The sequence below is a fragment of the Podarcis bocagei genome (assembly GCF_964188305.1).
Source record: "Podarcis bocagei genome assembly, chromosome: 1".
Classification (NCBI taxonomy): domain Eukaryota; kingdom Metazoa; phylum Chordata; class Lepidosauria; order Squamata; family Lacertidae; genus Podarcis; species Podarcis bocagei.
The window spans coordinates 119,139,392-119,165,137 of NC_138125.1; the positions used below are offsets into that span (position 1 = coordinate 119,139,392).

Sequence of the window (25,746 nt, forward strand, 5' to 3'; positions counted from 1 at the left end):
GACGCTGGAACCAGATTTGTAGGAACCCATCTCTCTCACTGTTTGGTCTCTTTGCGTTTTATTTATTGTAACTTACTGTTTTCTTTATGTGTGATGGAACTCACGCCCACTTCCTTGCCTCTCTCTTTCTCTGTGTGTCTACATACACTCAATGTTCATGCTCACATACCAGTTCAAAACAACCTAAGTAAGCGGAAGCCATTGCCCTCGATTCCAGCTGAATTTACTTTCAAAGGAAAACGCGTTTGAATCATAGCCGTAAGTGCCATTTTCTCACGGCAACATCACGGAGTGTTTATTGAGAGCGAGTAAAAAGGAAAGGAAAAAAACACCAAATATCACTAGGTGTCTCAGTGAGGGAGAGACGCTTATATACTGAAGTTATGGATATTACAAAACACAAACACAAACCCAGAGCTCTGCATAACATCTCACAAATACCCAACGACCTGGTGTTAGCAAAGACAGAGAGAGTATACCTATCATCTGTGTACACGACTATATACAAATACATACACAGGTTTTGTGCGCGCGCGTGCATACATGACATCTTTTGTACGCCCTTTGAATTTAGATACACACAGTTTACTATTGATAAATCAGTACCCCCCAAAAAAGCATCCATCTATATAAGAATAACTTTATCAGATAATTAACCAAAACACTGGGGTCGGGTTGGAGAGATGTGATGTCACTCGTTCTTTCATGAACTGTCTGGGTGTCATTAGGTTAGCAAATATTTCCAACATGTTAGAGGCAATTTCCTGATTTGGAAGTCAAGGAGGGGCATTTGTTGTTAGTTACGAGCCCATTTCTCCAGAAGCTGAGCCGGCAGTTTCTCAAGCTCTCTCTCCCCCCCCTTCTTTCTTTCTTTCCTTCTTTCCTTCCTTCTTTCTTTCTTGAAGGTGAAAGCATTCCCAAGTATTTGGACTTCAGCCTGGAGTCATGTTCATTTGCAAACTCCTTTTAAGGGACTTTCTGCTTCGGATCTCCCCACCCCACCTCACCCGACCCCCCCACCCCGCCTTCCTAACCCCTTCCCCAAGATAAAGTGGCTGTGAGCAAGATTTCGCAGCGATGTCCGGGGAGGGCGTTGCGGAGAGTCGTGAACTTCATTATCCTGATGTGGGCTACAACGAAGGAACCACAGAAAACAAACACACGCACAAAGCAAAATAACCCAGGAGTGTCAGGAAACCAAAACGTGTGAGCGTTTGGAGACGAAGCGGGGAAAGGCCCTGTAGACAGAGACTAGGCAATATGGCTTCCTTTATTTTTTTACAACACTGCAAGTAGGAATCTAATAATAATAATAATAATAATAATAATAATAATAATAATAATAATAATAATAATAATAATAAGTGTCTAGGGTGCATGAAAAGCAAGGGAGGTGAAATGGAATAAAACAACTGCATTTATTTATCACGCTGTATTTGTAACGATATATACAAACTGCAGTAAGGATTTGCAATAAGAGCACATTTTGGCTGGCAATCGAGGCTCTGGGCGAAGGCTTGTTACGGCTTCCGTTTTCCTTCCTAAAAGTCAACTTACCGTTTATGATTGAATGGGATAAAGGTGTCCACTTTTCGGTCATAACATTTCACTAGCGTTTTGGCGCTCCCTTGTCAAGACTGTCTGTTCTCGACGCCCTAGGCCATTTCCTCGCGACCCTAGCAATTGCTAAAGGTATTATTAGGACTGACTGACACAGACAAATCTACCCCCCTTAAAAAAATAATAATCTACGAGCTCCCACACTAGTAGGAGGGTTTGGGTTGGGGGTGTGGGGTGATGGCGGGGTGCGCGGGGTGCGCGGGAGGGAGAGTCTTTGAGCGCAAGGGAATGGCAAGGAGAGGCTGCGAAATGGGCGAAATGGTAGCGTTTTCTGGTTCGGTTTGGATTTGGAAAGACCAACCAAAGGAGCCTCGTGAACTTTACAGAGTTTATTGCATTATACATGCGAATAGGACATGCACAAAGAAGAAGGCGTAGGAAAAAGAAGAAGAAGACATATTGCTTGTTATACCACTACGATTCCACGTATGCACCACAAGGGGAAGAGAGAGAAAAAAATGTCTACAGTTGAGGAAGAATGAAGGATTCCATTGCACGCACGAAGGACAAGTTTGACGCACACGGGAGAAAGGGGAGTGTTACATCTTAAAATGTGCTTTTAAAAATTCCTTTTCCTCTCACTCTCGCTCTCGCACTCTCACTCGCTTTGCCTCCCCCAGCCCCCCACCTCTCAAAGAAGAAAAAATGCTTATTTTTCTTTCTTTTAAATAATTATTAAAAGTATTGTCATCTACTCAAAATGGCATGGCCCGTGTAACAGCCGCCCCCCCCATAAATACCACGTGGTGAGTTTAAAAAAAACCATGGAAAAAGTCACATTATCTGGATGTCCAACAGCTCCAATAAGTTAAGACCAAATGATCATATTGAATCAGTGTTTACCCTGCATTACGATGAGAAAAATAATAATAAATTACACGTGCTAGGCTATATATATATATATATATATATATATATATATATATATATACACACATACATATATATATACACACATACATATATATATATACATATATATACTCGCCGTAGGAACATACATAAACACTTGCAGCACTAAAAAGAATGACAAAAGGTCACATTCTATCAGAAATTTAAAAAATGGAAAATGAAGGGGGTCTACTTTTGTCCCCCCTGTCTCTGTTCCCCCCAAAGTCTTTCCTACATATATATATTTATTATATATATATATTTATATATACCAACTGGTGGTAACTGAGCCCAGGTCTCAATCCTTTCAAGCCCCCAGTTGAACCGGTTTATGAGAAGGTCAGATTGGCGGTCAGTTCTCGGATCCGGTTCTCTCTGCTCATCTTCTTGAGCTTCATTCTGCGGTTTTGAAACCATATCTTGACCTGCCTGTCAGTGAGGTTTACGCTCTTACTGATCTCTAGGCGGCGCTCTCGAGTGAGATACATATTGAACAAGAACTCTTTCTCTAATTCCAGTGTTTGATGTTTAGTATAGGGACACCTCTTCTTTCTGCCACTCTTTGCAGTTAACCAATTGCTGGTTGGAGTATCAGACTTGATTTCCTCTAGCAACATCAAAGGAGAAGGAAAGAAGGAAGGAAGGGGAAATAAGAAAGAAAAAGAAAAAAGAAACACCTCAGTCTGTTATAGAGTACCCTTGGCCATGAACCTACTACATCCATTGTGTCTGGCAGATATGGTGGCTTGTGGGTATTAAACATTGCTAACGGAGGTGTGTACATTGGGGCAGGGCGGGGTTTTTTTAATATAATGATAATGATACAAAAAATGGTGTCCACATTCGAGTTAAACAATGCCAGCAGCAACACTATTTTCCACTCTCTGGGTTATTTCTGCAGCTTTCCCAAACATTATCTCTATGCATTCTCCCTGCTAATCCACATATTTCAAAATAGCCTGTGACATTGGGAGCAATATGAATACTGTCATCTTCCCAGTGGTTCGCATTTTAGTGGATGTGAACTGTGCAAACCAACCCCCGCCTTATAAAGCCACTTGTTTGGGAAATGCCTCAGTTAAAAACAGTACTATCCCCAATCATGTTGAAAGAGATTCATCTGCATCACTCATGAAATTAAGCAAACACCCAAGGCGGGGGGGGGGGAGGGAAGTGGCCTTTTTAGTCCCCAACTAACACCAATATGGAGGGGGGCGAATACCTAAAAATCAACTGTATTTATCGTTTTCACTTTTAATTCCCCATCTCTTATTAGATGCAAATGAAAGACCTGGGCTTAATAAACATGTATTGTTCTGCACTTACTACGAGTAACAAATGCACAGTAGAGATTGACAAGTTAATTTTTACTAAAGGCATGGTTTCTGAGGGGCCCCGCTCCGCTCTTCCACCATATTCTCCACTCTCCAAACGAAGCCCCTGCGGTCCTCCCCCATCTTGAAATAAACAATGCAGTTCCTTCCATTATTTCATAACAACCTTCAAAGCCTAGTGAAATTAGGAGACCCAAACTTGTCTTATCTATAGTACCTTATCCCAAATTTAGACTTCCTTCGAAGAAAGGGCCTTGCCTTATTCTCCTCATACTTTATATGGGCTCTGCGGCAACTCCCTGTTTTATTTTATCTCGTCAAAAGAAAAACAACAACCCCACAACTTTTTATTACCATGCTTAGCAATCGACTGTGCTCTTCACAGAGAAGATCCACAGGAAATATTTGATCCCAATTTGACCAAGGGGGGGGGAGAGAGTAACAGTGGGTGTAATTTAAGAACCTCTAATCTGAAGAAGCTGCTGGAGCAGTTATAATGCAGAAGCCTTGGCAAGAGAGAAACGAAAACACCCTTTTCCTGGCTGAATCTCTGGGATTCAAAAGGCATAAAACGATGGGTGTCACCAGCATCGTGGCCAGGTCCTAAGGCATCCATGCCCTTCTATTTCCTTTTTGTTTTTCCAATTGCAAAAACAACACATACCTAGCACCTGCAGCAGCAGAAAGAGGTGACGGGGGGACCCTGTCTGCTGAGCAGTTATGGCTGAGCTTAAAGCATTAAATGCTCCTGTGGTTTACGAGACTGGCGTGCCCAAGTTAGTCTGCCACCACGTTCGGGTATCTGCCCCCCACAGCCGCCAACTTCTGCGATCATACCGACCTTTGCTTTCCTTCTCTTGGGTTTCTGGGCTGGAAACGGAGGCTTCAGCCAGGCAGCTCCTGTCGTCTTGCAGCGTGGACTTAGACTCGGGACTTTCCACTTGAGAGACTTTGGCAGAGTTGTCTGAATGGTGGCTGCTGGTGCTGCTGGTGGTGTTGGTGGCGGCGGCGGTGGCGGCGCTGCCGCTGTTGGGGTTTTCATTCATTTTCTTCTCCATCGGAAGTTGCGAAGCTATCTGCGGTTTGGAAGCGCCGCGAGGGTTTAACTGCAACATGACAGTTGAACTCGTTTCGGGGCTGTTATGGTACTCTTGGGTTTTCCCAGTGGCGTAGGTCTGGCTCAGCCTGAAATATCCTGGGACGGGGACCTCGGGGTTTTCAATGGAGCACGACTCAGAGACCAGCCTCTGGTATGAAGGGACGTCGGACGAAGACACAAGCTTGGAGCGCTTATCAGAATACATGCAGCAATTGGTTTCTTCCTTAATATTTGTCGTGAAGGAGCAGGTGGGGACCTGCTGAGTAACAGGTTGCTCTATTCGGCAGGACCTGTTCGGATCAGTCCAGTTGTCTACTTGAGGTATATAAGGGTGTACATTCATACCCATATTTTGATGGTTGACTTCTCTCTTGGCCAGAGACGGTAGAAGTCCACAGGTTTGCATCCCATAAGTCCCAATGTCTGTGCTAGGTGGCATGTACATACTGGCGCTGTTGGAATAGAAACTATCGCTCCTGCAGGCACTGATCAAGGAATCGACTAGGAAAGTGTTGGCGGCAGGAGAGCTGTTGGGAAAGGACATTTTGGGGAGGAATTTGAAGAAGAGAGATTGTGTCCTTTGTAGGCTGACATCTCTACGAAAACATTCCCTGTGTAATTGTGGATGCCTCTGCACAACCACATGACAGCTAAGCCAATGAGATTTGAAAATGGCCTTGAGCCGCTACCTCCCCGCCGGTCACGTGCTCCGCGGGACACTCCGGGCTGCGGCGCAAAGGTGGTCAACAGCGACATCTAGAACGTCGAGGAGAAAGTGCGCGCGCTCCTCCAAGCCAGGGAGCTCCAGCGGCGGCAGCAATATTAGTAGCAACCTTTTTCCCTGCTTTTTTTTTTTTTTTTTTTTGGTCCTTTTGCAAAGGCAGCCCTGGCGCACTGCGCTGATTTAAAACAAGGAAATGCGTTGAACTGATCTGACCCCCATACCCCCCATCTCGCAACTCTTTCGTTGTTGCTGCTGGGTTGTTGTTGTTTTGTTTTGCGTTCTGTGTGTGTTTTTTAACACCACAAAGGAGTTACTGTCCGAATTCAGGCTGATCCTGAGCCATGCCCCTTTGCTCCAATATCAATATATATATACATATATATGAGACAGGTACTTCAGGAAAATCCCTGGCTGGCTTAAACAGAGGCAAGGGGGGTGGGAGATGGACGCAGAGGCGCGCGCAGACACAGAGAGAGATGGGGGGAGTGGGAAGGGGAGACGCATGCAATCCTACAAGGCAAAATATGTGGGTCTTCTTCTCATTCTCCCCACCTGTGAATAGTAATGGTGATGATAATATTGATAAAAGTGGTTTCGACCATCTCCAGTCCTCATGGTTGCCCAACATCTCCTTCAAGTTACATGAATTGGCGGCAACTGACGTCCTCAGAAGAGACGTCCCTAAGTCTCAGCCCTGGACAACACATCCTTCTCTTCTCCACTACTTCCTCCTTTCACTTCATAATCAAACACTTTCTAAAACAAAAGCCACAACATATAATAAAGGTCCCAAAAAGTTGTGTGTGTTGTTTGTTTTTTGAGGGTGGACAGCTGACTATGTCTGAAGTGTAGGCGATCTCCCAACGTGTCATAATTTGGGGAAGATACAAAGGGGTGGTGGTAGCGGTGGAAATAATGTTACCTTTTATGGATTTTGTAAAAGCATTGGTTCCTGACAAGTGCAAGGTACAAAAGGTTGTGGAATTTATTAATACAGATTAAGAAGAATCAGAGCGATCAATAAAATTCTCATCTACATTCTTGAGCCACTTGGTAATTTTCTTGCTTCTGAAGCTTTTTCAAGAGTTATACCCTCTGTTGCCACACACGGGAAGATATTTTATTAACAAATCAATCGAGACTTTGTAAAGGATAAGATTAATAGTTAAGATTTAGCATAATGGTGTTCGTGTTATGAATTATTGAAAATTATACTATTGATTTTTCCTCTTCGCTGCTAACCAAGAAGGTCAATTTTTGTTTTAATACAAATCGTCAAATATTAAAAGCTAGGAAAAAAATTTGGTCATAAGTTTGGTTTTATAGCTACAGCAGATTCCTAAAATAAAATAATTAATAAATAAGATGAGGGTCCTTTCTCATAGTACATATGTGAAGAAATTCTCTTTGCCCACGAAAATGGCACCAGAGAAAAGGTAAAGTTTTCGTAGACGATGTTGCTGAACTTCACACAAAAAACCCCCCACATATGCACTCACAACGCGGTAGCCCGCATCCCACAACGGAATCTGCTGGCTTCTTACATTATTTCATTACCCAACTTCATATCTATTAAAAAGGGAGATAATAAACACCTGAATCCACCCCTCCCTAGTTCTTGACCACAGGAATCGTGGGCAACTCTACCTATAGAGAAATTTGGACGCTTCTTTCAAAATAGATTTCCCCACTTCGATGTTCATCCTTTCTTTTCCTTATATTTATACCCGCATCACTCCCTTTTCTTGAAACACAAGGGGACACATATCCTTGAAATTAAGGACTGTTCTCCCCACCCCTCACCTTCGGGACTTTAAAAACATTCATATTTTCCCTCTCCTCCCCGCTTGTTTGGCAGTGTGTTTTTACTCCAAAGGTGTCTCTTTTATTCATAAAATGTCACACGCCGCACGCCACACAGGAACCATCTACTTGAGGTTAAATGTTGCCTTGAGTCCATCTATTTATTCCAGGCCTTGAGCTCATTCCTATCAGCAAACCTTCCTTCTCTCCTTTGAAATAAGAACCTCGGGGAAACCAAAACAGACCCTTTGAAATGGCACCCACGGCCTCTCCAATGACTGCAAGAAGCTTAATTTTCCGTCCTGGTTTTTTCACCCTTACGTCTCTGGCACTTTGGGGGGCTTGCTTCACTTTCCCCCCTCTTCTTCTTCTTCTTCCTCCCCTATCCATTTGCCGAAAACAACCCCCTCACCCCAGTTTGAAATCTCGCTGTGGCAATGAGACAGACCCTTTTTGAAAAAGCTTATCACAGCTGTTCAAATACAACATCATTGTCAGGTTAAGAGCCGGTGGGTTTTACGGCTCCAGCCGCCTCTCTTCTCTCCCTCTGTCTCGCTCTCTCTCTCTATGGCTTCTGTGTTTGTCGGAGAATCTCCAGCTTACCTTCGTAAAATAAGCTACATTCCACCATCACCACCCCAGATAAACATTTTCTCTCTTTCTTCATGGACCCCTTTAAATTGCGGGTCCATAAGCCATGCCCTTGTCCTGGATAGGGTCTTAGAAATAAGGGACACAGCACCGCAAGGAAGCGGTGGTGGTCCCAGTGTAGGAGAGAGGATTTTTGTCCCCCCTCCTTTTCTCCAATTTGAGATCATTATCAGAGCCATTGCTAAGATTTTGTCTGAGCTGGGGAACAAACAAAAGTGGAGGTCACTATGCTCCCTCTTTGGGGGCCGGCTTTTTATGTGCTTTCCAGCAATTTCCCTTCCTCCCCCCCCCCTTTCCCTCTCCCCTCAAAACAAGACGCCAGACAACCCACCGAGTTTAAAGCAACCCAATACTATTTTCTGGTCTGCATTTTAAGACTTGACTGTGAAATCTAATCAGTTTTTTAAAAAATAATAATGATAAGAACAATTCCCCTTCAAACGGCCTTCCGTAATTCTTACTTACACTTTAAGAAGTGCCCTAGAAATCTCCCAATGGCCACATCCTCTTTATTTTATTTTATTTTGGCTATATGTTGCCCAGTTGTAACATTAAAGCAAGCCAGACTTTCCCCCCTGTTTTCCATCTCAGGGGTGTGTGTTGTTTAATGAACTGACTCCGAGTCTTCCCTTTAGAGTTAGGACATTTCGCTAGATTTGAGGCGCAAGATACTAATGCCGCCATCTAATGACCTCCAATTATTTTGTTAGATAAACCATGTGTACGGTTAAGGCTCTCCAGTTCTGAAGCAATCCATTGATCATCACCAATTACTACTTTTAATAAAAAAGAGTAAGGGTGGGGACAGAATTTGAGCAGGCTTGGGCAAATATATTAAAGTGTGTGGGGTGGGGTGGGGAATGGCACTGAAAACCGAAAACCTTAAAATTTGTGTGACACATCTAAAGGTTGAATAAACATCTCATTGGGAAATGGGTTACTCAGACCTTGTGTGTTTAACGCCACTTCAGTTTTAAATCATATTAAGATGGAATTGTAGTAATTAACATTAATAAATAAATCAATATTGTGCCATAAATGAGATATACAATCTACATTAATGCAAAGGTTTTCCTCTTTTACTGTCCCATATTTTTTCTTCAAAGGGGGTGAAACCCCCCGAAAAAAGCTCCATTTATAACTCGATTACTATTTGCAGTAAAATATATGTTGACACCCCCCTTTTCTGTCTTAATAAATAATAGAAAATAAAACCCAAGAGGAAAAGTCGATACTTTAAACTTTAATTTTAATCCTTCAGATTTATTCGACATTTTGTGCCTGGCCGTTTGATGCCCTTTTTGGGCTTTGTTTTGGAATGTATGTAGGGACGTATTCAAAGATATTCCTCCTACCTTTTCCTCTTCTAACTGCAATTTGTTTTATTCTCTTCTCATTATTAAAGGGATGGGGGAGGGGAAGGAGCCTACCCAAAAGTGGGGGGCAGATATTTTGCAGCTGTGGACTCTGAACTGGACTGACAAATATTGTTCAAAAGATTGGCATTCAGACGGGCTCCCTGGAAGCCTATCTAAATGTTCCCTTCCTCCTTTCATCTAAGTATTATTTAATCTGGAGGCGTTTACACATTGATTCAGTTTATTTCATTCCACACCACTGCAGAGCAGAGGCGCTGAAAGGTATTCCTTTTAATTAAGAAAGGAAATTAGTGCCATACAATATCGTGGATTTTCGTCCCATCATAACACAGCAATTAAATGATTCTGCTTTCTGAGCCTCACGTTGTTATGCGGAGCAGAGACAACGTCCCAAATATTTGGATTAAAAAGACGAGGGAGATGTGTGATGAGACCATCGCTCTTGGTAATGCACAGAACATAATTAACTAATATTAACCATACTACATGAGATATGAGGGAAAAGTCAACACCACGCCCTCCCTTATTTTTTGCTCTGCAGATATTATATGCATCTCTATAGCTATATAGGTATCTAGGTCTATAGATATCTATAGATGTACCAACTGATACACGTCATAAACGAATCTCCCCTGAAGAGGATTCACGTTTTGTCCATTGTTTATCATAAGCCTTTTGTACACAAAAGCACGAGTTCAATTTCAGACTCTCGCAGCCTTTACTAGAAGGGTCTGGCCAGGTTAATGTCTTTACAGCATACATCCTCTACTCTCTCAATTAATTAGAAGCTCCGGAGAGACTTAGTACTGTATACAATAGCATTGGCCGTAGTCTTGAGTTACAGTTATTTAAAACATGGAAGTATCAATGCGGCATAAGCTTTAGCAGATTTGGCAACCTTGGATGGAGGGATAGATAGATAGATAGACAGACAGACAGACAAACAGACAGACAGACAGACAGATAGATAAATAGATAGATAGACAGAGAGACTTTTGTATTTTTAAATTGCCAACGTTTTCTGCGCCATCTTAACACTCTCAGATCAAAAAGGCTTTGGGAAATTGCTGAAAATCATAACCAAAATGAACTCCCATCCCCACACCTCCCCAGGTCCATCACACGTGCGTGAAGGTTCCACAAAGAACAAAGGCGAGATTTTAAATATCCAACTAATTTAATGAGCAGAGTATATATAATACGCATATAGCCCCAACCACAATGTTACATTTTTTTAATTTTCAAAACAAGGTCTTAATATAAATGGGAGGGGAGGGGTGAGGGAGAATTCTAACCGTGTAGTTTAGTCTTCATGCGGTGTCTGACAAGGCGTGCGTTAATTTAACAGTCGGGCGAAAGCCCCACACCAAACATTAACCTTTTCTACATTATTCTTTCCCAAAATAGATTCATCTTACACCATCCCGTTTATTATGGATCTTAAATGGCAAATATCAATTTCATTTGCGTTTCAACATAATGGTGTGTTGTTGTTTTTTTTAAAAAAAACATTTCATTTTATTTCAGAACACTTCCGTTTATTTCAGGTGGAAAGGCTATTCTAGGTAACTGGCGTAACAATGAACTCCTTTTTATAAAAAAAATATTTTAAAAATCCACTGGAAAACAATGCGCCCAACATTCATTTGGTAGGGATGACTTTGAATGTGTCTAGTTTATTGGATTACACAATGCCAAATTTCGAATCCATATCATGCAGAGAAGGAGAAAGGCGGAGGAAACCAACTCTGATCTTTGGTGTTTTTACCTAAAAGTGCGTTTTCGGAGACAACTAAGATCTCCCAAATCAGATGCTCTTTTTGTGGAAGGGGTTCCGTTTTTGTTTTAAACATTTTAGGGGTCCTTGAAATACATAATTCTCTTTCCGTTTGTATCCTTTCTGTGGAGAATGAAAATTAGTTTCACAATATCGGGTCAAGGTGACGAAATGATATCCACCATACGCAAAATGCCCGACTCTTCTCTGGTAAATAAAGCTATCTCTAGAGAAAAGGCACCCCCCCCCAAAAAAAAATTGAATACTCAGCAGCCCATTTTCCCAGTGATTAAAAGTACACATTCTTTTTAACATTGAACTATCTGCCTGCGTTGGTCTTCTAATGAAAAAATCTCGACCTAAATATAAACTGGCTTTGATCACATTGGTATTCTTGGGGCGCTATGATTGCGCTGAAAGAGAAACAATTAGAATTTCGTTCTGTTGAGGAAATCCAGGAGATAAACTACCCCGTCCTAAAAAATTACTAGTTTTAAAAAAATTCTTATGCATCATATTGTAAAAGATTATGACCCAAAATAATTTTTTTAAATGAAATACGTCTTGTTCGTGTCATGGTCATGAGTTACTTGTTTAATAAATCCTGTTTATGCTCTATTTTCTCATTTCCCAAGCCCTGAAAACTTATCGTTGCTTATATATTAGATATTTTATTAGTAGCAGGGTGATTGGGGACGGGGGGGGGGAGTACACTTGAACATCAGGACAATTAGACATTCTGGAATATTAGCGCGCCCTCTTGTGGAATTTAGCAGTCCGGCATGCAGGGAATTTTTTATTTGAAAAAAACACTGCATGCTTTCTTCTTGCATTTCTGAGACATTATTCTGTTGGGTTTTTTCTTCGGAAAAAAGCTTTTATATTTCTATTCCTATATATTAAAGCTTTTTTCGAAGAAAAAACCCAACGGAGTTGTCTTAGGACAACTGTTGTTGGTGAATTTGAATTGATTCGCCGTTTTGGTACATTCCTGACTGAAGAGTAAATGATAGGGAAAGTCACCCCCTTTTTAATAAAACATTTTAAGGCATCAGGAAAGCACACAATATTTTCCTATAACGTTAAGGGGATATTTTTTTCAGGCGCCTTGAGACTATAAGTCGAATTATTTGGACGTCCTATGGGTTCCAAATCACAAGTCAGTTCTTTTTCGGATAATCTGCGTCACATTGAATTCCATGAACGAATTCTCATTTATTTTAGTGGCACTGATTTGCAACTGTTGTTTTTGACTTTATTTATTTATCTATTGGGATTTTTTAAAAAAAAAAAAAAATTGTATTGACCTGACTTCTGTATGTATATCACTACCAAACAGTAAAAGAAAAATTTGAGAAGAAATGGTGGCTTATGCCTTGCGGGGCGGGAGGGTGGCTAGGGACAGAATTCTAAATATGGTTTCAGGAGGAATTAGAAGAGATTTCACAGCAAATAAGCTGTTAGTCTGGAGAAACTGCAATGGAGTTAGTCTGGAGAATTCTGCAAATGCCCCTGGTAAGAACTGATGAAATGAACTATTTCCTGGTGGAAGTCGAAGCGCTCCAAAGACCTACATGGTGGATTCGCGGGTGTGGATAGCTATGCAGTAAGAAGTGTGTTTGTGCGTGTGTGTGTGCGTGTGTGTGTGTGTGTGCGCGTGTGTGGTGGGTGGGTGGGTGTGCGAGAGAGAGAAAAGCCAGAGAGCGGGGGGAGGAAGTAAGAAATGGGGGAAAGAGGCACACAGAGAGAGTGGGTGGTGGTTGAAAATAAGAGAGGAACCTTTAAGGCTCCTAATTATTCAGAAAGGTTAAAGGTGATGACCTTGACATTTTGGAAGTTCAAAGGCAGACACTTACTGTTTTCCTTGCTTAAGAGTTTCAAGTTTTAATTTTTGGCCATGCCTACCTGAAGCCTCGACGCTTAACGTTTGTTTTATATGTTTCGCTCTCATTTTATCCGTCCAGTTTGGCCTTTAATTGATGCAAAATGGACCCACCGCTTCTCCCTCCCCCGCCCTGCTCTCCTTCTTTTTTTAAGCCAAATTCTTTTCTCACTCGTCCCCTTTATTGCTCGTTGCGGAAATCTCTTTTTCTGCCACCAGAAGGTGTACAATATAACCCAATTAAGCTGTTTAGACCCCGAGCTTTTATGGTGTTGTCTAGACAGTTCAAGGTTTTGTAAACAGCCTAGCTAGGTCGCGCAATATAAAAGTAGAGGCGAGGACCTCCACCAAACCCTTCTCGGAAAAACAGTAATAATTATAAGAATAATAATGATAATGAAGAATGGGCAGCTTGGTGGCTAATTAGATTATTTCTCCCGTTCCTTTGTGTGTGTGTGTGAATATAGGGTGGAATATCAGGAGGCACCTTTTAAAAGATTTGTCCTCCTTATTCCAGTACCAGTCACCCATCCGTAATTAAGTTCAAGTTTTGGAGTGGGAAGTTTCGTTTCGACTGGAACTCTAAGTCGCTATGCTAGTTCGCTTCGCCTCCCCAAAGTTCATTAGAACTTTGTACTACAGTGGATCTGTTATCCACTATAAGTCGGATCAGGATGTGCTTTACAATATAGCGCATTTTTAAAATACAGGATATGTTCCAGACAGAGTTTTAAAAGCAACACCTTTTAACTCCCACTTATTCAAATGGCATAGATTTACATACATATTTTTCCCCCAGGCTGACATGTTGAGTTTTCCCCTTAAAATAACAAAACCTGGGTAAGCCCGCCGGGGACGTTGCTCCTGTTTTGGGGTTTTTTTTAAAAAAAATTATTCTCATTATAGCGGAGAAAGAGAGAACGAACAGGTTTTTTTTCCTTTGAAATGTAGGGGCAGGAGGGGAGCACATAACGGTGGGTCGGACCACACTCTCAGCTATTAGTCGATTTCACTTGACACCAGCAGGGAGCCGACTATGGACCTTCAGAGATGGCACTGCTCATAACGCACGCGGAAAAGGCAACTTCAACCTTACTAGGAACCATTTGTTCACATGAGCAAGACAGTGTCCCGTGCTGCTTCTTTTTAAAAACAACCCCCCCCCCAAAAAAAAAGGCAATGCCAGATATATCTCTCTATACTGGCGTGCGTAAAGGTAGCTACCGAATTCACAGGGCCACCTTTTCGACAACGACAACGAAAGGAGGAAGTTGAGAGGAGTCACTCTCTCCTATCTCAGACCCGACAGAAAGCGGGCCCAACACGGCTGTTCCATAACGCGCTTCTTTCTTAACTACCATCTACATTCGAGGTCTAGTAGCGGCCTCCGCCAGGAACTAAGGAGAAGTGGGTGGGTGGGAATTAAAGCAACACGGTGGGTAGTTTCACCAAAGAAAAAGAGAGAGGATGGAAAGGGAGTGGAAATCCAGACAAAACGACAACCCCCAAACCCAAAACTCCAACGACACACAACAAGGTTAGAATGGACTATTGGATTTACCCTCTCGGTTTCTGGTCCCCCTTTAGAGGATTCCTCTCCGCCAAGCGCCCCAAGACCTCTCGTGGACACAAGGGCTGTTTGGAAGAACCAGATCTGTTGAGCATGGGTGAAATAAAAACAATAAAAATAACAATAAAGGGAACTTGTCCGCAGGGTGGATGTCGTGTAAACCTCTTGATTATTATTTTTTTGAAAATTATTATTCTTTTTTTGCACTCAGGTGGCAGGTTGGACCAGGGAGAGGGTCTTCTTCGCCTCTCCTTCTCCTCCCCGCTTAGTCCTCTCAAAACAAGGGGTTCCCCGTGAAATACTGCAGTCGATCTCTGTTCAGTTTCTTTTCTTTCATCCGTCGATTTTGGAACCATATTTTGACTTGTCGATCCGTGAGGTTTAGCATCCTAGACAGCTGGAGTCTTTTCTCTTTGTTTATGTACACGTTGAAGAAAAACTCCCGTTCCAGTTCTCTTATCTGGTATTTCGTGTAAGGACATCTTTTTTTCCGGGATCGCTGGGGAAGTGCTGGACATTCAGGAAAGGAAGAAAAAAAACACAACCCAATAATGATGATGATAATAATAATAATGAGGGAAGCGGGGTGGGAGACAGAAGGGGGAAATTAGGAACGAAGAAATTAAGAAGCTGACATATGTTGTCCCACTCAGAACACTTTCAAGCAGAGCTACACTTCCTAAGGACTTACTGTAACTATTCCCTTACTCCCTGAGAAACCGACCACTGAAACATCCAGGGAGTTTTCTGCCTCACGCTAGTCAACTTTGTCAAAGTGGTTTTTGGGAGGTGTGGGTGGAAGAAGAAAAGATGGAAATAATAATAATAATCGACGTAATCCCAAGCTTATACTACCCAACTCCATTTACAGGACTGAGAGAAGGGCATAAGTGGAATTGTTTGAAACTGACTTTGCAAAGTACACCTCTACCCGTTCGGTTGGGACCCTGGTTTTTCCCCCTCCCCTTCCACAGTAGAATGGTTTGCCGAAAAGAATCCTGCCTCTCTCAAATGTCAGTCCCAAGTCCTGCCCAGACAAGATCCCCACTGAATTTATATATATATATATATATATATATATATATATATATATATATATATGCTTTCGTAGATTTTCACGGGTACAGGAATGTAGGTTTTGGTGTCTTCGGGTGTCTTCCCGTGTAAGAGTTGGGGTGTCTAGGCGACGTTTCGACGAGGTCTCACTCGTCATCTTCAGGCTGGTGCACCAGCCTGAAGATGACGAGTGAGACCTCGTCGAAACGTCGCCTAGACACCCCAACTCTTACACGGGAAGACACCCGAAGACACCAAAACCTATATATATATATATATACACACACACACACACACACACACACACACACATACATACATATACGTATATACACTATATATATATATATATATATATATCTCACATACCAGTATATGTCTGAACACCCCACCCCAAAACTTTGGGAGCTCTCAGCCTCCCAATCAACAGTTTCGTCACAATTAACATCCTCCTCCAAGAACATCTATAAGTTACCCTCAATGGGTTTCCTATCGTAAACACGCTTTACAACGGTGAGGGAAACCTTATAGGATATATAAAAGCCCTTCGGATGCTTATAAAATCTCACATAAAAAAGACCTCGGGCTTGACAAAGTGGTGGCCTCGTGCTCCCTCCCTCCCTCTCTCTCTCCCACCCACCTACCCACCCATCCTCCCTCCACCCACCCCACCCCTCTCAATTTTTGGCTTTCCTCTCGCTCCCCGCCTCCCCAACTTAGCAAATAAATAAATAATCAACAGCTCGGGAAAGCGGGGCTGGTCGTGTGGCTCTGCCGACTGGGCGCCTCTCCTTACCTGAAGTGCTGCTGCTGTTGCTGCTGCTGCTGCTGCTGCTGCTGCTCTTGTCCGGTCTGGCCTCCCCCGACGGCGACTCGGCGCTGCCCTCGCTTGTCACTTTCTTCTCCTGGCCGGGCAGCGGGGAAGCTTTGCCACAAGTGTTGCTGGCGAGCTTGAGGTCGCCCTTGTCGCCCTCTGGCTCCGGGTAGGGGGTGCCTCCTCCGCCTCCGCCGCCTCCGCCATGCGCCGCCTCGTAAAACTGGTCGAAGCCCTGCGGGAGGATCCCGTTCCTGCCCACTGCGCTGTAGAAGTTGGCGGCGGCGGCGGCGGCCGCAGCAGCTGCGGAAGCGGCGGCGGCGGCCGCCCCGTGGTGGTGGTGGTGGGCTCCGCACACGGGATCTGCCTTGAAGAGCACGTCTGTCCTGCGGGCGGCCGGCTGCAGAAAGTCCCTGCCGTGCATCACCTCCTCGTAGTAGCTGCTGGGCGCGTAGCTGCCGCCTCGGTAGGGCCACTTGCCGCCGCCGCCTGCGCCGCCGCCACCTCCGCCGCCTCCCGCGTAGTCCCTGAACGCCGCCGCCGCTTCGCGCACCGGTTGCACATGGGGAGGCAGGTTGGAGGCGTAAGGGAAAGTCATTTGACAGGAGGGCGACTGGGACAGGAACGGGGGCTTGCCGGAGAAATCCGAGGAGGAGACGTAATAGGCGGCGGCGGCGGCGGCGGCGCACCCGGGGAGGTACATGCTGGATGCCCCGTGGCTGCCGCAGTCGTCAAAGTCACTCATGTCTTCTCCTCCTCCAGCTGCTGCTGCCTCTGGGCGAAGGCGAGCAGGCAGCGGCAGCAGCAGCAGCCGAGCCAGCGCGTGGGAGCCGGAGGAGCCCCATCTATCTGCGCGCGAGGCTTTGGGCAGGAGCAGCCACCACCAAGGGGGGAAAAATCCCACCGTGTGCTGACGTGCAATTCATCTTGATTGATTCGAGTGGTAATTATGTCACGTGACGGCAGGCGATGGTAGAAATGTCCTTATATCTAGGAACGGCTCCCCTTTTCGCCCGCCTGCCTTCGCCAGAGGTTCCTTCTCTCCAAGAATGCCCTTCTTCCGAGAGCTTCCCAGATCTCTCGCTCACACACACGCGCGCGCGCGCTCTCTCTCTCTCTCACGCGCAAAACAGGCACAGGTTTGGACAAATAGGACCTTTTCCAGCTCTTTCTCTCTCCCCCCCACCTCCCCAAACTCCACACACACACACTCTCTCCCCTTCCCCTCCTCCTCCTCCCCCCCGTTTCACCCCCCTTTCCCCAACCAGGAGTCTCGATAAGCTATAGGTAGGGCAGCAAATCACCTGGGAATGCCATCCTTTGCCCAGATTCCTGCGCGCATACATCTCACATGCACAGCCCAGACCTATATATCCTAGCATAATCCTCCACAGAACTGGAAAAGAGTCAGGCACACAAAGCCTACGACACCATGTCCTGGTTTGAGACACAAACAGGAATAGTTTGTATTTCTATAAAAAGAACAAGAACAAACAGTCACCGGAAATGCAGTCAGGAAATGCTTAAGGGCCAAGAAGGTGTTTAGGGAGAATATCTCTCGCTTTCCAGACTTTGCAAAGCATCTGCCAATATTTACCCTGATTGGAGCATCCTTTCTCCTTATTAGAAAAAATCATGTAGCTTGTTGCTTCTCTCTCTCTCTCTCTCTCTCTCTCTCTCTCTCTCTCTCTCACACACACACACACACACACACACACACACACACAAATGCTTGATAGCTAGCTAGCCAGCCAGGGTGTCTTGTAGCAAAACCAGGACGTTTCCCCTGTTTCATTTAATATAACGCAGTTTTTCCAACTCGAAATTCTGTTGCTTGCTTCCCTTCCCTACTTCACGATGTCATTTTGTACCGGACAGAAAGAAAGAAAGAAAGAGCGAGAGAGGGAGGGAGGGAGGGAGGTAATATGGAATGGGGACTAGGTCTATCTGTCTATCTGTCTAATCGATGCAGAGTCTTATATATAGGCATCCACTTCCACCGCCACCCGTGTTTCATCGAAGTGTGAGCCTCGTTTCCGAGCGCCTGTTGGACTGACAGAACCCTCGGCTGCATCAGACATCTTAGGGTGGGGCAACTGCCCCAGCACAGTCGCTTCCTTCTGAAAAGCAACACTCAGATCCACGCAGAAACACACCGCAGCTTCAATGTCACTTGAAGGGGGTAGGGACGGGGGAAAGACACAGTATTTGAGAATTAAATTCCGAAACACAGAACCGCACAAAGCACCTTCAACTCGCGGTTGTGCGGTTGGAATCGCTCCCTCGCCCTTCTCCCTTTCCTTCTCCTTCTACACATTCAAGGCGCATGAAATGAGCGAGGGCACATTAAATCAGATACACACCGAGAATCCCCACGGAAGAAGAGGCACATTTCTTCTGACAACAGGTAATAACAGAAGACCGGTTCTTTCCTCCCGGTTCTTTCCTTTGGCTGTAGTACAATGTCAAGTTTAACCCCACAACTTTGTTTCTCCTCCTGGTCGAAACAGTACCAGAACACCGTCGCTTTACTAAAGACAACAAGCTGGAAATCCATGTCTATTTCCCGTCCTTTCCCACTCCCCAACTTCTGAGGGCTATTAATAAAATAAGATAAAGAGGACATCTAAGATTATTATCCAAGATACTGATAGTAAAATGAGATGGAATTTATTTTCTCTTATGAACCGTAGCCAGGAGCACGAAAAAGAAACCAAAAAACCTCGAAAGAAATTGGATTTCAAGGCCATCTAATATGACTTTCTGAAGGGGGGGAGAGAATGATTTTTTTTAATTATTATTTTAAAAAAACACGCATTCCGGTCTCAACCTTGTAACGTCCTATGCATTCAATCCTTTAGAAGCACGAAGGAGAATTAAAACAACGAGGCTAATCGTAGTCAGACGGGTTTAAAAGCCTTAGTTCAGTGTGGGCTTTCGAGCTGGCTAAATAGGTGTAGGATTGGAGCAGTGTGTGTGTGTGTGTGTGAAGATTTGTGTGTAACACACACACAAATACACCTCCCAAACAGGAAGAGAATACGAGATATTATTATTATATACTTTGTTATATTGTTTTACATCAATGAGAGGCTTATATGGATATATAACGACACATATTCGTTTGATGTCCTCGATAAATCCCAAAATGACCAAGTATCTTGGACAAGGGTGCCTCCTGATTGACATCCGCAGTGACTCACAAGTCCTAAGCCCTCTTTTGCACTTAGCTCTAGGAAGGAAGCTGAGAAGGTAGGAGAAATACCTTCATCTCTAAAGCCTAACCAAGCCAAGTCCCAGCTTCCCCATATATGAACCTCGTTCCTAATTAAAAAATAGAAAACAAAAGGGGTGGGGAAGTAGAAGGAAGGGGAAGATCATATGCCCAAATGGTATCCAGATCTCCTTCGAGTGTCCACCATTTAACCATGGTTGCTTTGCTTGTATGACGCCCATCCACGAATCCCCACCACAAGCTCACACCAAACCTGCGCAACAGATCCGGGCATAAACCAGCCGCACCACCCAATGTCCATTTAGCCAGACACAGTTCCACCTCCTTTCTTTCGAATGCTCACGCTTGCTTTTAGGTTTTGCTGCAATGAATGGGCTCCCCTCCCCTCCCAAATGTTGACTGCGCAGCTAAAATGGCCCCTGCGTCTCCTATCGCAATGGAGCGAGGCAAAGGCTTTCTCGCTTGCGCGGTTGTCTCCAATATATCCTCCAGACCAAGCGCCTCAGGATCATGCGGAAAAAGCAGACGATTCGATTCCAAAAGCAGACGATTCCCCCCCTTATTCGCCCCCACCCATCTACGCACCCTCCAGTAACCACACCACAGGAAATCAACATAAAGCTAATAACCGGCATCCTGTCGACCCCCACCCCCACCTCACCTCTCCTTTTCAAAAACCCTTGAATCAGCTACATATCTGGATAGGAGGCAACTAGTTTCCACCATTCCAAGTTCAAGGACACGGTGGTCGTTTGTTAATAAGGAAAAGGAAACGAGCGGCTGGGGGGGGGAAGGAGAAAAAGACGCCCTCCACGATTCTTGCAAAAGACCACTTACAGTCTGGAAATGCCTATTAAACAAACCACAGCAAAAGAGAAGAATCTGGTGTCCTTGAGTCGCTCAAGGATTCCTACCCTGATTAAGACGCGAAGAGAAATCTGGGACTTTTCCACAGACGCGTCTTCAAAATGGGTCGCCCTTGTTCTATCCGGCGCGGTAGCATTTCAAACCCGGGAACTAGCAAACCAACACCCCAACCCCGCCGCGCCCGCCTGCAACGCGCAACATAGCACAGAAGGGTGGCTTTACCGTTCGGCGTCTTGCAAGGTCTGTCGTCGTTGCCTCCTGGAACTAGCCGGTTTTCCACTGCGAGTGACATCTCCAAAGAAGCCTCCGTGAAAAATTAGGACGGCTGGCATAACGGTGTCGGAGCGAGGGGGGTGGGGGCGGAAGAGAGAGAAGCAAAATATGCCTGGTCCGCCCGGAGAGAAGGTGCTGTATATTTGTGCCACCCAAGATAAGACACTAACTTGACCTTAACTTTGTTATGGCGCCCCTAGTATCTGGAGAACGTGAACAGACACTGTCTGGCAGCTCTCGTAAAAACTGACTGGAGAAGCGATTCTGAGTCATTTCATTTATGGCCACTACAGTTCTGCAAGAAAGCTTTTCCTCCCTGCCAAACTTTAATTATTTATGCTCTTTTAGGAAACACAAAAGCGCCCAGAGCCATTTAAAACAATCAGAGGGACGTTCCTTTTGCCTTATCAAACTCCCAGGCATTGCAAAAAGCACCCCCGGCTTAGCCTATCAGAGCGAAGGACTCGTCCCCGCGACGCCAACAAGATGCGGATTTGGGGATTGACTCCAGGAGGAAGATGTATGTGGACATGTGTGTCGCTAATGAAGCCATACAATCGTGTTGGGGATGTGTGTGTGTGTGTGTGAAGGGGAGGGAGGGAGAGAGAGAGAGAACCTTATTTTCTGCACACCCCACCCTCCAAATCGCATCACACTACATACACACCACACCGCCACACACACACACACGTACATACACACCCCAACGCTGAATGCGGGTCATTTACAGCAGCACCATTTCTTTCTGTGTACGATAAACAGAAAGAGAACAGCAGTCCTCTATCCTTCCAGTCAAGGATGGAGCTTTAACTGAGATGCCCCTCACAAAGCATTTAAATAAATAAATGCAAGATTAAGCTCTAGGCCAAGTAATGCTGCAATCCTACGCACATTTACCTCCGAGGAAGCCGTCCTGATGCCAACGGGAGCTCACACGCCTCCATGAGCATTGATTCCTGCTGTAAGAGGACTTGCTTCCCAGAAAACGTGCTTAGGATCGGAACCGGGTGCAAACCCCATTCGGAATCCACCATGGGCAATTTGCCTATGGAGTCCGACAGCGTGTAAATTGCAGTTGATCGGCATGTGAGGATGCGCAGATACAAAGCTAACTCATGTGTGGTTATCGCCATTTTCAGATTTTTATCCACAGCAGCTATAACTGTTCCGAATTTAATGTCTAGTACCCTGTTTCTCTCTCTCTATATATAGATACCTCAAAGATAGCCCCCCAACCTACCCCGTCCCTATGATCTTTTCCCTAGCTACAGTCACATATACAGGCATATATGGTGTCGACCTACCTAGAGCGGCCATGACACCGAGCGAACAGTATCTGTCGCAATGCGCTTCTCCAGTGATATGCATTTTTGGAGCAGTTTACCGACCATTGTGTGTCTTGAGTGCTTGTACGCCTCGGAACCAACAGTTGTTGTTTTTTTGAACACGTAAATATCAGGAATATTTATTTCGGTGGCTTAATTAAAAAATACATGGACACACTACATATCATGTGCGTATACTGATACTGCTTCTTTCTCTCACTCATTTTATTTCACTTCTCGCAGACTAATTGCAAGTCCATAATCATCCACAACTGGAAACCAAATGAACTTCATAAAGAACGCATCGTCATTTCTATATTTTCCGCCGCTAATGGTGCGATCTTGCACAACCGTTGAGCCTGGTGTTTGCAAGGAGTTAGTGAAAGAGAGAGTAAAATAATAATTATAATAAAAAGAGGTCAGATGTGCTATTTGCGAGGTAAATCGCCTGTAGATGCTAGCAAAAATAATCTCAACATGGAAGGAAGTTGGTTGTATTCGTAGGATTGATTTTCGTTAATTCAGTCTGTATTTTATAAACATTTATTTAGCGACTTAGAAAACTAAACAAGACCTTGATTACCTAATCAGCTCTGTTGTGCCATCCGTTGTCTAACGGGAAAAAATTGGGAATAGAGATGGAAAGGATTCGACCATATAATTGAAAAAAGAATCATTAGCTCCCAGTCATTCCATAACCATCATTGTTATTCTGAGGCATCATTAAATATTTGTCTTATTATATATATATATATATATATATATATATATATATATATATATATATATATATATGTTATCTGTTAGCTTTTTCTCTATAGCAGTATTCAGATATTTAAAAATATCGATTCCTTCTTAACCATGCTTATTGCTTAGACTTCTTTAAAAAGGGGGGGAATTGTAGATAATCATTTTTAAGACAACAATGCACTGTAAATACCGCATTTCCCCCCCTTGCAAAGTGGAAATTGTTTAACACATCTGATAAACTGCTACGGCCATCTACAGTTAAATAACATCTCCGCTCAAAACCATGCCTGGCTGGGAAACATCTGAAGGAGGTAAAGTGCAAACATTTAGTTAATACTAAAAATGTAGATAATAAGCATGAACTTCGTTTTAATTCCTCATTTGCGGGGTGGGTGTGAATGAATGAATGCCCGGCTTTTAGCTCTGGAGAGATCTGGAAACGTGAAGGATCAAAACAAATCACTGATCAAGGGTTTAATTTGAAGATCAGGGAAAACAAATTTCATTTTATCCTTTGTGGCAAAATATATTTCTTTCCGCATTCGAGGCGTCTGAATTGTGAACTACTCTCTCGCTCTTAGAAAACTATTATTACACACAGTTATCAGATGAACATGAAATTATACCACAACCTCCACTCATATAAGCTTCATTAGTTTCCTTGTGTGCCTATAGAATCACGGTGTAAAGGAAAAACAGCCCCCAAGGTAGATCCCTGGCCAGTTGTGCTTAAAAACTTGCTGGCTTGGCGAGGAGTTTTGTTTTGTGATGTGTGGTGTGAGTGTTTGTGAAAGCAGGGGCTGGAAACAGGCGACCGAGATGGAGCAGAGATATTCGGAATGAGTCGCATCCTTGATTCCTTTGTGTCTTCCCTCCCTTTATTTTGCGCGCAGCCTTTGGACAAGGCCAAAGTCAAGCTAAAGAGGAAGGAAGGCTGCAAGCAGCCGAGACAGAGCGCTAAGCCAAGGGCAGCCGGGGCGAGGGGCAGTTTGGGGGGGGGGGGAGGCAGAACAAAACAGAAACAAACCGCAAATGGCAGACAGAGTGTCGGAGGGTGGACGGTAGGGAAAGGAAGCGAAGATGTTTGGATAAGCCTTTGGAGGCGCGGGCCTAAGTTGTGTTCAGACTTAGGCCAGAAAGAAAGAAAGAAAGAAAGAATACTAGAAGGAGACTGGGTGCCAAAGGTGCGCCTCAGGCATGGCGGGAGGCACACGGAGAACAAAGAGACCTGTGGCACCGTCAAGACGACAATCCAGACTATTTGGCAAGACAGAAGTTTCTGTGAAGTGCGGTCTACTTTGCCCAATGTCCTACATAACGATGGTGGTGAAATCTCCTGGGATTCAGGATCCCATTTGGTGTTGTATGTGGCGAACGGTTAAGAATGTGGACTGCCTTAAGAAAAGGTGGTCAAAGAATAGAATTGAAGAGCGGGAGGGACCCCGACGATCATCTAGCCCAACCCGCGGCAACGCAGGAATCTCAGCTAAAGCATACAGAGCAGATGGCCGTTTTCAAGGTGTCACTCTGTTTCCCCTCCTCCCCGCGACAGACTAGCAGGGCTGCCCCTCTGGAAGCGACTGCAACGGGAGGCGCGTGGACGTTGGTTATTAGCGCACACACGCGTGCACAAGTTTGCACTCCGTTTGCTTGTGGCGTTCCAGCGCAGCAATCGTGGGGTGAGACCAAGCGACAATGCCTGCGTCTGGAAACCGAAGCAATAAGGCAAGAATAGTCGTGAAGCCACTCCACGCTGTCAAGGGACAAAGAACCCTGAACGGGATCCTCTAGGAAAGGCGGTTTCCTCCGCCCTCCCCACTGCGGCGCAGGCCCCACCGCCACGCGCAAAACAAGACCCCGGTAACATCTTCACTGCTCCCCACCAAAATCTGCATGAGAAATACTAACAATCCAGGGAGCCTAACAGCCTATCACCCCTCGAGCATTTTCAATTCACACAGATTTTTGCTTCAGGGCAAGCAGACAACAGCCGCGGTTTTGTCACCTCCATCTTCCTTCCATTCCTGGGAGAAACGCGAAGATCTTTCCATCTTCTGCTCCCAAACACCTCCCATCTCTCTCTGTCTGCTCTCTTCCCCCCTCCCCACTTTTATCTAACAATCAGGGCTCCAGAAGTGGGGGGAGGGGTTGCTCAAGCAATCTAGAGACCACGGAGGGGGCTCAGGCAACGAGGCCAAAACGCCGGAACGCCTTGCGAAGTAACCGAGGAAGATGACAGCCAAGCCTTGACTGCGAGGTCACGTGCCTTTGTCGCAATAAATACATGTGTGCGCATATGTGTGCGTGTCTGTGTGTAGCTATTTCAAAAAATATACATTTTATTGCGAACCACTTAAAAAAATATATGTTCCAACGCTTCCTTGTTCTGTGGTTTTGGTAAAACAACCCCCCCCCCACGCACACTCCGCATCCTACTGCAAAGTAGCTGGAGCCATACACGGATTACCTGCCAATGCAACAATTTTAGGGCCTTTCCCATTCATCCAGAGTCACACACAATATTCTCCCTTTGCTTTCACGCAGATCCAGGAGGCGGGCGGGCGGGCGCTCGACGCGTTTCTTCCCCCCAACTGAAGTCTTGGTGAGGGTGGAATGAATGTTAAAGAACATAACAAAAGAAAGAAACAGACGAAGGGGTGGGGTGGGGAGAGCTGACCCCACACATTTCCTTTATT

At 44.7% G+C, this 25,746-nt stretch overlaps 3 protein-coding genes across 6 annotated transcripts in view; all 3 read right to left on the reverse strand.

Annotated features, from left to right (window-relative positions):
* HOXD9 (homeobox D9) overlaps positions 1–21,098 on the reverse strand; it is a 28,352-nt gene extending 7,254 nt beyond the window's left edge. The window contains exon 1 of the mRNA XM_081181612.1: positions 20,925–21,098. Within this exon, the coding sequence (XP_081037738.1) occupies positions 20,925–20,994 (70 nt within the window). The 5' untranslated portion in view covers positions 20,995–21,098. The remainder of the gene's footprint in view (positions 1–20,924) is intronic.
* Positions 1,063–25,226, reverse strand: HOXD10 (homeobox D10; the record flags this gene model as incomplete). Of its 4 annotated transcripts, none has more annotated exons than XM_081181886.1 (3): positions 1,063–3,118; positions 4,687–5,471; positions 25,056–25,226. In XM_081181886.1, the coding sequence occupies 3 exons, from the start codon at positions 25,070–25,072 to the stop codon at positions 2,841–2,843; spliced, it is 1,080 nt and encodes a 359-aa protein (XP_081038012.1). In that variant the 3' UTR covers positions 1,063–2,840. The 4 variants fall into 4 exon arrangements, with proteins under 4 accessions (XP_081038012.1, XP_081038013.1, XP_081038011.1 ...); XM_081181887.1 differs by lacking the exon at positions 25,056–25,226 and adding an exon at positions 20,673–20,676; XM_081181884.1 differs by lacking the exon at positions 25,056–25,226 and adding an exon at positions 14,722–14,825 and having other exon boundaries at positions 1,353–3,118.
* On the reverse strand, positions 12,566–17,750 carry HOXD11 (homeobox D11). Its single transcript, XM_081183074.1, has 2 exons — positions 16,583–17,750; positions 12,566–15,240 (listed from the first exon to the last, which is right to left on the reverse strand). Exons 1-2 carry the CDS (start codon positions 17,343–17,345, stop codon positions 15,005–15,007), a joined length of 999 nt encoding a protein of 332 aa, XP_081039200.1. The 5' UTR covers positions 17,346–17,750; the 3' UTR covers positions 12,566–15,004.
* Positions 25,227–25,746: the final 520 nt, after the last annotated feature.

Bases quoted from the DNA above. Each gene is read 5' to 3' on its own strand.
- HOXD11 (XM_081183074.1), bottom strand. From the start codon at position 17,345: ATGAGTGACTTTGACGACTGCGGCAGCCACGGGGCATCCAGCATGTAC. The intron at 15,241-16,582 runs GTAAGGAGAGGC...CTGAATGTCCAG, and splicing joins CAACAGCAGCAGCACTTCAG to CACTTCCCCAGCGATCCCGG.